The following is a 13679-nucleotide window of genomic DNA, read 5'->3' as shown; positions in this document are numbered from 1 at the left end:
GAAGTCGAGTAGTTTGACCAATCGAATTGCATCTGGAATGTGACACCTTACACTTACCCTTAAAATATGAAAAAATTAGGTCTAGGCTATTTTACGAAAATGTTTTGCGGGAGTTTGGTCTGGACCATAACATTGCTGAATGTCAGGCATGCCGACATCCTGCTATTAAACTGTTGGAGATACTTTGATAAAGAACTCAGGTAACAAGACATATCAAACCCGAAAATAACTGAACCAAACAAAGGCTGGTGGTCAGTTTTGGAGATCATTAAGCAAGCGTCCAGGAAGTAGATATGGGAATTACACACTCTTGGCTGTGAAAGGTAGAACACCAAGATCTTGGCATCACATCACTTTTAATCATTGTATACATTTACACTTGGCTCAGGTTTAATGTCCTGAGTTGTATTCTCAACAGTATAAATTTAAGTAAAATGAAATGTTTCCTGGTCTGCACTGGTTTTTCAGATTGTTATCTTACGTCCAAGTGCAGTTGTATTTCCATAACTGGCCCCCAACCCCACCTGTCAGTGACCTCAGGACAGTGGAGGAAGAAAGGTGCAAATATGAACTGGCAATCAGTGCTCCTGAATGGAGTGTGTTACGCGTTTATATCCACACTCGACTCTCAGGTGTGGTGCAGTCAAGGTGTACTGAATGTTGATTGGGAGACATGGGACGGAGACTGAAGCTCTCAAGAGGGGAAGCACCGACTGGACATAAATATTCCTTTTATGAATCAAGCTTTTGAACAGACATGTGAATTTCTGCCTGGTGACGGAGGCACAACTGAAGAGGGAGTTGGGGGTGACAACACCTTACTCTGAAAGAACAGGAGAAAAAAAAAATCACTGACAAATTTGCAATTGTTAGAGCTCACTGATCAAATTAACAGCACATTTGTTCAGCTCATAAATTCTGAAGGCCAACCTTTTTGCTTAAAGGTCACTTAAGAGCTTCCAATTCTGTAAATAAAATAGCAAAATAAGAATGTTACTTTTTTCACATCCTCCAATTCCCTCAAAGGATGGCTTTGCAAATCAGAGTTAAAATCTGTTGCAGTGTTCAGGGAAAAATATATAATTTGATCAGTGAAATATGAAGCTGGGTTTTCAACATCCTCAGACCAAAAATATAATTGCCATTTCAGGTGTGCATTCTCATCAGAAAATGGTAACAATTGCAAGAATGGGATGATAACGAACAGTCATGACAGTCATTTAACTCAACTTTACTTGAGTGATCCTCTTCCCACCAGTGTCCCAGCAATCTCTCTTCAAAAACTAATTAACAGAATTAACAATTTGGCAGCCCCTTAAGAGGAGCATTTCAGGAAAAGTGACATTTAATTCGAAATTACATTTTGGTGGCAGATGGCCTGGGGACTGGGATCTTGCTATGGATAAAGGCAGTCAGTCAAAAGGCCAGTTTGTCTCTGCACATAGTTCCTGTGTCCTCCGTCCGAGAGTTTGGGAATCAGTGAGGGGAAATTAAAGGATTATGGGGAACGGACAGAAAAGTGGAGTTGAGACCATGACATTATCAGCCATGATTGCATTAAATGCTGCAGGTTCAAGGGGGTGAATTGAATAGCCTTACTTGTGCTCCTGGTTCTTAGGAGGTCAGGAGGAATTTCTTCACCCACAGTGTGGTAAGCCTGCCGCAGAAAGCAGGTGAGGTCAAATGTTGAATGTTTTCAAGAAGGGATCAGGTGCAGTTTTTTGGACATCAAAAGGTATTGGGGAGAAAGTGGCAATAGGGTACTGAGTTGGATGATCAGCCATGATCATCTTGAATGCAGTGCAGGGTCATCGGGCTGAGTGACTTATTCTGCTCCTATTTTCTATGTTTCTATGATGCACTCTAGGCCCAGAGAAGCACACGGTTTGTGGAAGATACCAGTAGACAAATTTGTAATGGCCACACTCAAGAGATATGGCAAATTGGATACCAAACTGGCTGAGTAGAAGGGAGCAGAGGATGATGATGGAGGAGTGTTTTTGTGATTGAAAAGCCCGTGTCCAGTGGGGGTCCACAGGGACCAGTGTTGGCAGCCTTGCTGTTTGTGGTATGAACAATTTAGATTTGAATGTAGGAAGGTTAATCACTAAGTTTGTAGACGATACGAAAATTGGTGGGGTGGTAAATAGTGAGGACAGCCTTAGACCACAAGAGGATATAGACAACCTGGTCAGATGGGCCGATCACTGGCAAATGGAATTCAATCCAGGTAAACGTGAGATGATCCACTCAAGCAGGACAAACATGGCAAGGGAATACATGATGAATGGTAGGACCCCGGAAAGTATTGGGGATCAGAGGGACCTTGATGTGCATGTCCACCAGTCCCTTAAGGTAGTGGGACAAGCTGATAAAGTGATTAAGGTGGCTTACAGAATGGCTGCCTTTATTAGTACAGCCATAGAGGTTAAGAATTGGTGGGGGGTGATACTGGAAATGTACAAAAAATTGATTAGGCCACACCTAGAGTATTGTATGCAGTCCTGGAATCCACATTAAAGGAAGCACGTGACTGCACTGGAGACAGTGTGGAGCAGATATACCAGAATGTTGCCTGAGCTGAAGAATTTTAGTCATGAAGAGAGATCGAAGCGATTGGAGTTGTTTTCCTTGGAGCAGAGCAGTCTGAGTGCTGACATGATTGAGAACAACGAGGAGCACAGACAGAAGGAACGAAGGAAGGAATGTTTCCCTTTGGTTGAGGGACGAATGAACAGGGGTCACAGATTTACGATAAGGGGCAGAAGGTTTACAGGGATGAGAGGAAAAATGCTTTTGCAGAGATGGTGAGAATCTGGAATTCTCTGTCTTTCAGGGTGATAGAGACAGAAACCCACATAACACTGAAGAAGTACCGAGAAGTGCACTTGCGGTGTCAAGGCTTACACGGCTATGTGCCAAGTGCTATAAAATGGGATCAGGATAGTTAGATGTTAGTTTTTGACTTGTGCAGATTTGATGGGCCAAAGGGCCTTTTTCCATGCGGTAGATCTCTCAGACTATGAAACAGCTGGAGTGAATGGATCTTTTTTCAGGTTGGCAAGATGTAATGAGTTGTGTGCCACAGGGATGGGTGCTGGGGCCTCAACTACTTCCAATTTATGAAAATGACTGAGGTGAAGGAATGGAATGTATGGTTGCCAAATCTGCTGATGCAATAATGCTGTCAGGAAAATAAATCGTGAAGAGGACACAAGTAGGCGTCAAAGGATAGGGATCGGTTAAGTGAATAGGTTGAGATCTGGCAAACGGAGTACAATGTTGGAAAAAGTGAAATTGTCCATTTTGGGAGGAATATTAAAAAAAAGCATATTACTGACATGTTGAGAGCTCTGAGACGCAGAGGCATTTAGATGATTTCACGCATGAATCACCAAAGGTTAGGAAGCAGGTACAGTAAATAACCAGGAAAGTTAACAGAATGCAAAAGTAGTGTGGTCATGTTTCAGTTAAACAGGGCACTGGTGAGACTGCATCTGGAATTTTGAGCACAGTGTTGCTCACCTTATTTAAGAAAAGGTGGAAGGGCATCAGAGATAGTTCAGAGAAGGTTGAAATACACAAGGAGGTAGAGAACTGACAGACTGGATGAGGAGAGGAGGTTTCCTCTTAAAGGGGAATCTAGAACTCAGTGCCATTGTCTAAAAGTAAGGAGTGGCCCAGAAATTCAGCACTTTTGTTTTCTTCCAGAGGGTCACCTCTGAGGGTCACAAGACCTGGAATTTCCTTGCTGAAAAGAATAGTCCCGAATATTTTTGTAAGGTTGATGTGAATGCATTCTTGTGAAGCAACAGGGTAGACTGGAATGTTGATGTGGTTTTACAATCAGATCAACCTGATCCAAATGAAAAGTGAACCAGGCAAGAGGCTGAATGGTCTTCTCCTGTCTGGAATCTGCATGTTTTATGAATGTTCCTTCTGTCCTTCCAGATCTAAGCCTCAATTCATTTTGCCTTTATGTTATTACCCTCACATCTGGCTCTGACCTCAATAATCCACAGTCACAGGGGTCCAAATTCTCGCCACACTTTGGCAAAGGAATTCCTCCTGAATTCCCTGTTGGATATCGTAGTGATTCACATCTCAGGATGGCCTCTAGTTTAACTCTCTCACAGGTGGAAAAATCTAGCCTAAAACATTTCGTCATTTCAAGGCCTCAAATACATCGTTCCTCCAACTTCTCTCCTGATAGGGAGAAATGACTTCAAGTGCTGTGAACTAAGATGAAATGAATTTTTTTTTGCCAAAAACAAAAGGCTTTGTTCAGCCGTTTGTGAATTGATAGTGGAAACGAAGGGTGGATCTCAGAGAAAAGGTCACAGCAAACAATGAGAGATTATAATTAGAATTCTGTTTGATGCAATATTCCTGAGGTGAAAAGGTTGGGTTTTCTACACTGACCTGAACAAAAGATTTACGGCTTCCAAGAAGAATTCAAAAAAGGTAGAAGAAAGAAAAGGATATGCTGCTGCATTTGATGGAGCTCCCTTGCCCAAAATCGAGGTACTATAGTTGGATGGGTGTGTTCATGAGCAATGTCACTATTCAGTGTAGTATTGCAATGAACTAGTGTGAAAAGTGATAGAACTGCACCTGACTCAATGTGGTAAAACCACTGTGTTCATTGTGCTAAAATTTAATCCAAGGAGGAAACAAGAGAACCACAGCAATTTCTTCCATTAAATTTTAAAATAGTTGTAAAATCCTGGAAAACACAGCAACAATTACAATCAGTGTGTATATTTTACTGGTTAGTGTTAAATAGCCTGGTCTCACAGAGACGTAATGTGACATTGTCTGACAATTAATCAGCCTCCTTTCAGTGAAATCAGGGACTGGTCGATAAAAGAAATTTGCAGACGGATTATAATTGTTTTTGCTTTCCTAAATCTTACAACTGATTTAAAATTGAATGTTATGCCTACATGACATCACAGGTGCAACTGTGCATGTGCATATGGGTCAAGAAGCCATTTTAGCATTGGGAACAGACAGTCTGTACTGGGTCAGGCTGAAAATGTTTAGCTGTTTATTGGAACCAAATTAAACTGCCAGGAAGGATTGAATCATACAATGAATTAGTACTCTATGCTCCCACCTCTGGGGTCTCGCTTTCAATGCAGTCCACACGAACGAGATGAAGGTTTCTACTGTCTGCTAGCTGGCAAGACAGTCTTGACCTGCTTCATAATGGATATGATCCAACAGCACAAGACTACCATTAATTTGGTTGTGAAATTGTGATTTGATCCACTGGGAGTGACTGACGCTTTGGAAGAGTTAAGGCACAATTTTGGAGAACATTTGGAAGTTTGGCTCAGCCCTCAATCGAGCATTGTTTGATGCTGACATTGGGTTCTTTGACAGCGAGTAGTCACCAGATACCTGACGACTATTCATCTGATGGAGCTCAATGACGACATTAAATAAACAAAACGGAGAAGACTTTCAGTTCTCAATGACAACACAGTGATCAACACAAATCATCATGCAAATTCAGGAGTACGGGCAGGCTACAGAGTGAAAATGAAATGGCTGAGACTGAGGTGTGATCTGAACAGAGTTCTACTTGTAAGATTACCTTCAATATTACTAAAATTTCCTCTCATTTAGAGCTTCTACTCACATTCCAAAGTATCTACCAAATCAGCTTAAGACTGACAACTGATTTACTAGTCAAGTACAAGGAAGTTGGCTTCATTGCCAAACCTGATTTGGAGCCCAGTGTTAATTTCATGGTAATTTCATTCACACTCTGACTCCACCTTGACTGCATCCGACCAGCCTTTGCTGACAGGGAAATAGGCACAACTCATTCCTTTCTGAGCTCCAGCCTAACACCTCAATGAAGAAGAAAGTTTTTCACCATGCTAAGTTATGAAGCGTGCTTCAAGCTTGCCAGATGGACACCCATTTCAATTCTTACACCCAAAACTTGACCCAAAAACAATATGCCAAAGGAAACCAATCATCACTCTGAGAGATGAATGAGAAATTGCTTCCACTGGTTAATGAATCATTGAAATAGAGACAGACGAATAGCTAAGGGTGTAAAACACACTGAATCAATAGAAATTTACGACATGAGAGGAGGCCATTTGGTCTATCATTTGTCACTGCTAGCCAACAAGTTGCTGCCCAGCCAAATCCCACAGACTCTCCTGCACCTCCTCTGCAGCCTTGTCGCGCTTGAAAGAGTCTATCCAAGTTATGAGGTTTCTGTGTCTTCCACCAACTCACACTGCCTGATAGCTGGAGATACCCAGCTCCTGCAAACATAGCCCCTCGAATCTCCTGTAAACCTCCTGGCTGACATTGGTGCCACTGGCTGTGGCTTCCTCAATTGTGTGGAATTGGCACCTTCCTATTCACATCAACTTTATTTCATACATTTCAATCAGGTCACCCTTCAGTCACCAAGAGGATGGGGCCTGTCAGCAAATATCAACCGTGAGATAGGGTAGCTGAAGCAAACACTGTGAGCATCTCCTACTCCAAAGACGACAACCCTTGTGTGTCTTAACATTTGTTCCAACTAAAATTCTCCAGATTAGGTAGCCACCCTCATATGTCTCCACTGCACACACTTGGACATACTCACACTATACCAAAGGGCGGTAACCAGAAGTATACACTGTACTCTATCTGTGTCTAATTGGCATTCCATACCTCATCGTTTCAGCATAATCTACCTTCTCTTAAAGACAGATTGTGTTCTTGTAAGTGGCTATTGAGGGCAAGGCCCCATTTGGAAAGAGAATGGATATGTATTTTGAAATACAGCTTATAAAAATGAACAAACGAGGTTGAGAAATCAGATGAACGCAAATTTCTCCATCTGAAAACTTAGAATCAATTTCTTTGTGGCCTATCATCTCTACAGCTTTCTACTCATCACTGTGAACAGTACAGTGGCACAGAAAATAGTTACTGTAGGTGAAAATAAGGTTTTGAAGAACACAACATATTGAAATATCAGAGATAGTAGGAACTGCAGATGCTGGAGAATCCGAGACAACAAGGTGCAGGGCTGGATGAACACAGCAGGCCAAGCAGCATCATAGGAGCAGAGAGGCTGACGTTTCGGGCCTAGACCCTTCATCAGAAAAGGGGGAGGGGAAGGGGGTTTTGAAATAAATAGGGAGAGAGTGGGAGGCGGATAGAAGAGGGATAGAGGAGAGGATAGGTGGAGAGGAAACAAACAGGTCGAAGAGGCGGGGATGGGGCCAGGAAAGGTGAGTGTAGGTAGGGAGTTAGGAAGGGGATAGGTCAGTCCAGGGAGGACGGACAGGTCAAGGGGGCGGGATGAGGTTGGTCGGTAGGAGATGGAGGTGCGGCTTGGGGTGGGAGGAGGGGATAGGTGGGAGGAAGAACAGGTTAGGGAGGCAGGGACGAGTTGGACTGGTTTTGGGATGCGGTGGGGGGAGGGGAGATTTTGAAACTTGTGAAATATCAATTTCTTTTGTAATATTTCAATGGGATATCACCCACTCAATTAAGAACATAATGTTCAAAGGACTGACATGACAAACTGAATTATGTTCAGTTCCACTTCCTAGTACTGTGTGTGTATGCACTGTTCTTTAAAAATGACAAGAATCCTGGATCAAAGCCCATGATCTGGAACCTGTTTAGGTGGAGTCTGCATCATGACACAGGACAGCAAATTGGAAATATACAGTCACCCAAGGATCTAGGAGGGCCCTAGCCCACATCTCATCAGAAAGAATGACGTTCACATCCTGATATCACAGTGAGTGTTAAGGCCTATGGCACAACAGGGAAACAGTAGGCTGGAGGCTGTGCCATGGGGCTTGTGATCCAGTGGAGTGCAGACAATCTGGAGACACAAGTTCCAATCTCACTACTGCAACTGGGGACTTAAAACTCAAGTGAATGAAACTTGGAATAAAGAAGTTCAAGTTAAGAAGCATGAGACTAGCCAAGTGCCATCAAAACACGTTCGATTCAGTGGTGTTCACTTCAAGTCCTGACCCAGACTCTCTTGCAGGTGACCCCAGCCACACAGCCAATCTGATTGACTTGAAACTGCCTTTTTGAAATGGTATCGCCATCACTCAGTTCTACTCAAAGTGGCAGCTCACCGCCAACTGCCTTTGCAAGGGTAACCAAGGGATGACTAATGAATGTAGTAAAAAGGCCAGATTTACTCTGGTGGTGGGGCAAGCATCACAGCTGGCCACACTGCCACAACTCAGCCACCAACAAGATCAGTCCCACTGTCACAGGCACCGTCATGGCAAGGCACCAACTAAATCTGAGAGATTAGCACGCAGAGCAAGACCAGTGGTGGGCTCTCAGACACCATCACAGACTAAGCTGACTATGGCACCACTAGGAGCATCACTCCAATTCTGTCAACGTCTCAACCAGCTTCACTGGATTGGCCAGCAAGCCCTCCCACGGCATCACAGTGAGCAGTCGCAGTGAACATCACAGTCAGAACAGATGAGGAGATCCTGGCCATCAGCCCACTCGCAGCATCACAGCGCACATGGCAAGTACCACAATTACACTCCTGTGGCAGAGGCACAGAGAACATCACAGCCAGATCCACTGTGTCATCACGGCCACTGTTACAGAGAGCCCTGTGGCCGATATAGACCGCCCAGGGGTGGATGGAGCTGTGAAAATGGGGACTGCACCAGGAAGGGAGGGGGGCATTGGGACAGAAGTGGGGCTGAGGATCACACTGGACAGGGGTTGCAGTGCTGGGGCAATCATCCCAGGCTCGGGTTGGTGGGAGTGCAGTAGGGAGGGATCACCTTGGGATGGGGTCAAGATGCTCAGGGATAATCATAGAATGCAGTTGAGAAGCTGGGGATCACACCAAGAGAGGGAACACCGCGGGATCGGGTTGTGAAACGGGGGCGCACCTGGGGATAGGGGTAACCCTGAGATGGGTTTCTGAGTTTGGGGATCACCCTGGGATCGGGTTGTGAGGCTGGGAATTGCTCTGGGACAGAAATTAATCTGGGATGGGTTTGTGAGAATAGGGATCACCTGGGATAACGATCACCTCTGGATTGGCTTGTGAGGCAAGGGATCACCTTGGGTAAGGGATTAGCCTGGGATTGGGTGGTGCGACGGGGGTAAACTGGGGATAGGAATCACCCCGAGATAGGGCTGTGAGGTTTTGAATCATCCTGGGATAGGGATTATGCTAGGATGTGAAACTGGGGATCACCCCGGATCAGATGCCGAGGATGGGGCTCACGTGGGGATAGGGATCAACCTGAGATGGGGTTGTGAGGCTGTGGATCACCCTGGGATAAGGATTAACCTGGGACTGGGGAACACCCTGGGATAATGATCACCCTGAATCAGGTTGTGAGAGTGGGGATCACCCTGGGATAGGAATTACCCCAGGGTGGTGATGTAGGACAGGGATCACCCTAGGATCGGGTTGTGAGGTTGGGGATCACCCTGGGATTGGGTTGTGAACTTGGGGATCACCCCTGGGATAGGGATTAACTTGGGATCGGGTTGTGAGGTTGGGGGTCACTCTGGGAGAGGGATCACCCTGGGATCGGGTTGTGAGGTCGGGGATCACCCTGGGATAGGGATTACCCTAGGATCGGGTTGAGGGGTTGGGGATCAGCCTTGGGATGGGGAATCCCTCTGGGATCCGGTCGAGGAGGTTGGGGATCAGCCCTGGGATGGGGAATCACTCTGGGATCGGGTTGGGGATCAGCCCTGGGATGGGGAATCCCTCTGGGATCGGGTCGAGGAGGTTGGGGATCAACTCTGGGATCGGGAATCACTCTGGGATCGGGTCGAGGAGGTTGGGGATCAGCCCTGGGATGGGGAATCCCTCTGGGATCCGGTTGAGGAGGTTGGGGATCAGCCCTGGGATGGGGAAGGTGGTGGTACAGCTAGGGGCAGGTTATCAGCCTCTGGAGGCACTTCCCCTCCCCTGGATAGCGGGTACCGACCCCCTGCAAATACACTCCCCGTACCCGGGCCGTGGGGGTGGGGCCGAGGGCCCAGGGCGCCCCTGTAACCGCCGCCGGTGGTGATGGTGCTGAGGGGGAACCGCACCGCGACAGCGAGGGCGATAGCTATCCTTCACTCACCGCACATGGTGTCGGCTCTCCTCTCACACACTCCCTGTCTCTCTCTCTCTCTCTTTCGGAATCTCTCCTTCCCTCCTTCCCTCACTCAGCGACAAGAGCGGCCTCGATACGCGGCGGACACCCACCTCCCGAGGGGGCGTGGCCGCCGACAAGTCTAAGCACCTCCCATTGGTTCCCACCGCCACCGAGACCCCGCCCCCTCGCACGTCCCCGCCTCTCGATTGGCCGCCGCCGCCGCCCATCAACGCCCCCGGGTGAACACCGCCCGTGAGGAGGCGGGGTCTGTCCCTGCCCCGCCCACCGGCCGACCTCTGATTGACAGCTACGCCGGAGACGTGGCACCAGGATGTATCCTGAGAGTCGAGTGAGAGAGCTTGCATGCAGCCAACGCAGCATGAGAACGTGCATCTTCCTCCTTGCCTTGCAGGTCTCCACGCCTCCCTCGCAATAAAACTGCCCCACAGAATCCAGCATTCGTTGGTGGGAAACAAAAGTACACAGAAAGCCCATTCTTGCCCCCCACCACGACTTCCACTTTTTTTTATTTGCAAATACTATCTTTAATTGTTCACAAATATTGATTCCAAAATAAATGATCATAAATGGTAAAACAGTTATTGAGATGCCTCTTGTCTGTTGCAAATATAGTGCAGAGACAGAATTTTACGAATTAGGTCCGCTGCTTTTCTTCAGAATGACAACATATTTAACCACTTCCCATCCAGTAAGAAATCCACTGATTTCATGCATAAATGACAATTTTAAATAAAATGTAAATCTCATCTGATTCATTTTGGTTGGAAAGCCAGTGATTTCAAATTTGGATAAATTTAAAGTTTCACTGTTAATTGATAAAATTTTAAACAAAATTATTGCACAGATCAATTGAACTGCACTTAGCAGTAGCTAGTTGAAGTGCAATTTGAAATTTGTTAGGCCGATTTCTCTGTTCTACATCTTTCTATTACTTTCTTAAATTGACAATAGCTGTCACGAGCAAAAACTGACTATTGTGACAACAGAAATTGTATCTGATGTTCATTCCCAAATGACAATACAAAGGCTTGTTCCATACTTTCTCTGGCTCGGGCACTGTGACATGGGAAACATGCTTCCTGGGAATGGAGTCAATGGTTACTTTAACAATAGAGCTGGGGCAACAGCCAGGGAGTGGGATCGATTTAGGACAATCCTTTTGTACAGACAAGACATAAAAGGCCCAGTGTTCTTCTCCAGTGCCCTATCATTTACACCAGATGCTGAACTTGACAACTAAACGGCTTTGACTCACTTCTCCATGAAGCTGTTCCTAACTAAACCCTTTGACCACGCTTTTGTGAATCTGCCCCAAAAGTACTGGTTCATTGGAAGGTATTAAATAAACATTCGACCTACATCGGGCCCATGAAAGTTTTAATGGTTGATTGTGAAACTGAATAGTTATTGTATAAGGTTGTAGACGGGCTCACCAAGCCTGTGGGTTTGGATGCAAATGTTTCGTCACCCTGCCAGGTAACATCGTCAGTGCCCCTGCGCTAAAGTGTCGGTGTTATGTCCCGCTTGTTATTTATATGCCTCGGTTTGCTGGGGTGGTTGGTATCACTTCCGGTTCTGTTTCTCCAGCAAAACTGCTACAATATACAAAATACCATTCAGGGACTGTTAGAAACATTACATATGCCAAACTGGAAGAAAACTGACAATACGGATGCACAAACACCAACTAACCACCAAGAGACATGACCAATTCTCACTTGTCTCACTACACATGGGCAAGGAGGAACACGAATTTGACTGTGACAACACATCCATAATCGCACGAGCCAAACAGAGACACGCCAGGGAATTCGTGAAGGCCTGATATTCCAACTGGAACTCCATCAACAAACACATTGAATTAGACCCTGTGTACAAACCACTGAGAAACAGAACCGGAAGTGATATCAACCACCCTAGCAAACCGAGACATATAAATAACAAGCGGGACAGAACACCGATGCCTTACTGGTGGCGCACTGATGATGTTACCTAGCAGGGTGACGAAATGTTTGCAACCAAACCCACTGGCTCAGCGAACATGTCTACAACCTCATCCACAACCCAAGCTACGAGTCTTCTCGAAAACTTTAAAGTTGCTGGATAATTTTGTCGAAAAGCTACCAAATTGGCCTCTCAAGCATTGTGAAACCTCTTGGCTGTGCACCTGGACTGAGTCTACATCTCACTGCGTGGCAGCTTTACTGCTACAGTCCTCTGGGTGCAGGCATGTACAGTGCCATTTAGTGTGGATGGAGAGAAACTGCGCATTGGCCATATGAGAGAAGTCCCTTGTGGTCAATAAGATCTATTTCATGGTCGCAACTGGTAGCAGATTACATTGTGGTAACAGACAGTATTACATGTGCTATGAGGTCGTGCTGGACGGTCAGTTGTGAGAGTTAACCAAATGTTTCCCAGACTGATTCGTTGGGTAGAAGGACATTTTTTTTGTTCACATAGGACGTGGGCATTGGTGCCTGGGTCCAGCATTTATTGCCCATGCCAAATTGCCCCTCGAGAAGGTGATGGTGAGCTGCCTCCTTGAACCTCTGCAGTCCATTTGCTGTCCATTGATCCACAATGCCCTTTGGGAAGAAATTCCAGCATTTTGATGCCGCAACAGTGAAGGACTGGAGATATACTGGCAAGTCAAGATGGTATGTGGCTTGTTGGGGAACTTGCAGGGGATGGTGTTCCCGTGTGTCTGCTGCCTTCTGAAGAAGGGCTGGAATGGTTTGGACTAAAATCACCAAGATTCCTATTCATTCTTCTAATCTACAAAGAAAACAATAACATTCTAACAGGAATAGACAGGGTCAACACAGGAAGGATGCTTCCAATGACCAGAGAAACCAGAACATGAGGTCACAGTCAAAGGATACATTTCAGACTGAAATGAATGGAAATTTCTTGAGCCGAAGAGTGAACCTGTGGAATTCACTACCACTGAAAGCAGTCAAGGCCATCTTGAAAACATTCAGTGTGTTGGAGTTAGATAATGTTTCAGGGATAAAAGGATTAAAGGGTATGGGGACAAAATGGGAAAAGGTTACTGAGCTTGATGAGTAGCCACGCACACCGTGTCACAATGATGCCACCCAGAACTGGAGGAGCAGCACCTCATATTCTGCCTTGGGACCCTCCAGGTCGATGGCCTAAACATGGAATTCACCAGTTTTAAAATCTCCCCAACCCCCATCCCAGCCTCATTCCATGACCAACCCAACCTCTCATCCCCGCCTCCTTGACCTGACGCAACCTGTCCATCTTCTCTCCCACCTATCTGCTCCTCCCACCTCACTGACCAATCCCCACCACTGCCTACCTACACTCACCTATCACCATGCCACCTACCTTCCCCAGCCCTACGCTCCTCTCTCTATTTATTTCCCAGTTCCCTTCACCCTCCCCATTTCTGAAGAAGGGTCCCGACCTGAAACGTCAGCTTCCCTGCTCCCCTGACGCTGCCTGGCCAGCTGTGTTCCTCCAGCTCCACACTGTGTTATTTCTGACCCCAGCATC

General features: G+C 46.0%; 1 protein-coding gene across 4 annotated transcripts in view; it reads right to left on the bottom strand.

Moving 5' to 3' along the window:
- The window catches only part of LOC109914864 (glutamine--fructose-6-phosphate aminotransferase [isomerizing] 1), a 74378-nt gene extending 64116 nt beyond the window's left edge, over nucleotides 1-10262 (bottom strand). For all 4 annotated transcript variants that reach the window (XM_020514479.2, XM_048618764.1, XM_020514480.2 and 1 more), the window contains exon 1: nucleotides 10119-10262. In XM_020514479.2, the coding sequence (XP_020370068.1) occupies nucleotides 10119-10125 (7 nt within the window). In that variant the 5' untranslated portion in view covers nucleotides 10126-10262. The remainder of the gene's footprint in view (nucleotides 1-10118) is intronic.
- Nucleotides 10263-13679: the final 3417 nt, after the last annotated feature.

Source organism: Rhincodon typus, chromosome 40 (genome assembly GCF_021869965.1).
Source record: "Rhincodon typus isolate 14 chromosome 40, sRhiTyp1.1, whole genome shotgun sequence".
Lineage (NCBI taxonomy): Eukaryota > Metazoa > Chordata > Chondrichthyes > Orectolobiformes > Rhincodontidae > Rhincodon > Rhincodon typus.
Note: the sequence above shows the minus strand (reverse complement) of the source record. Positions and strands in the feature narration are given on the sequence as shown.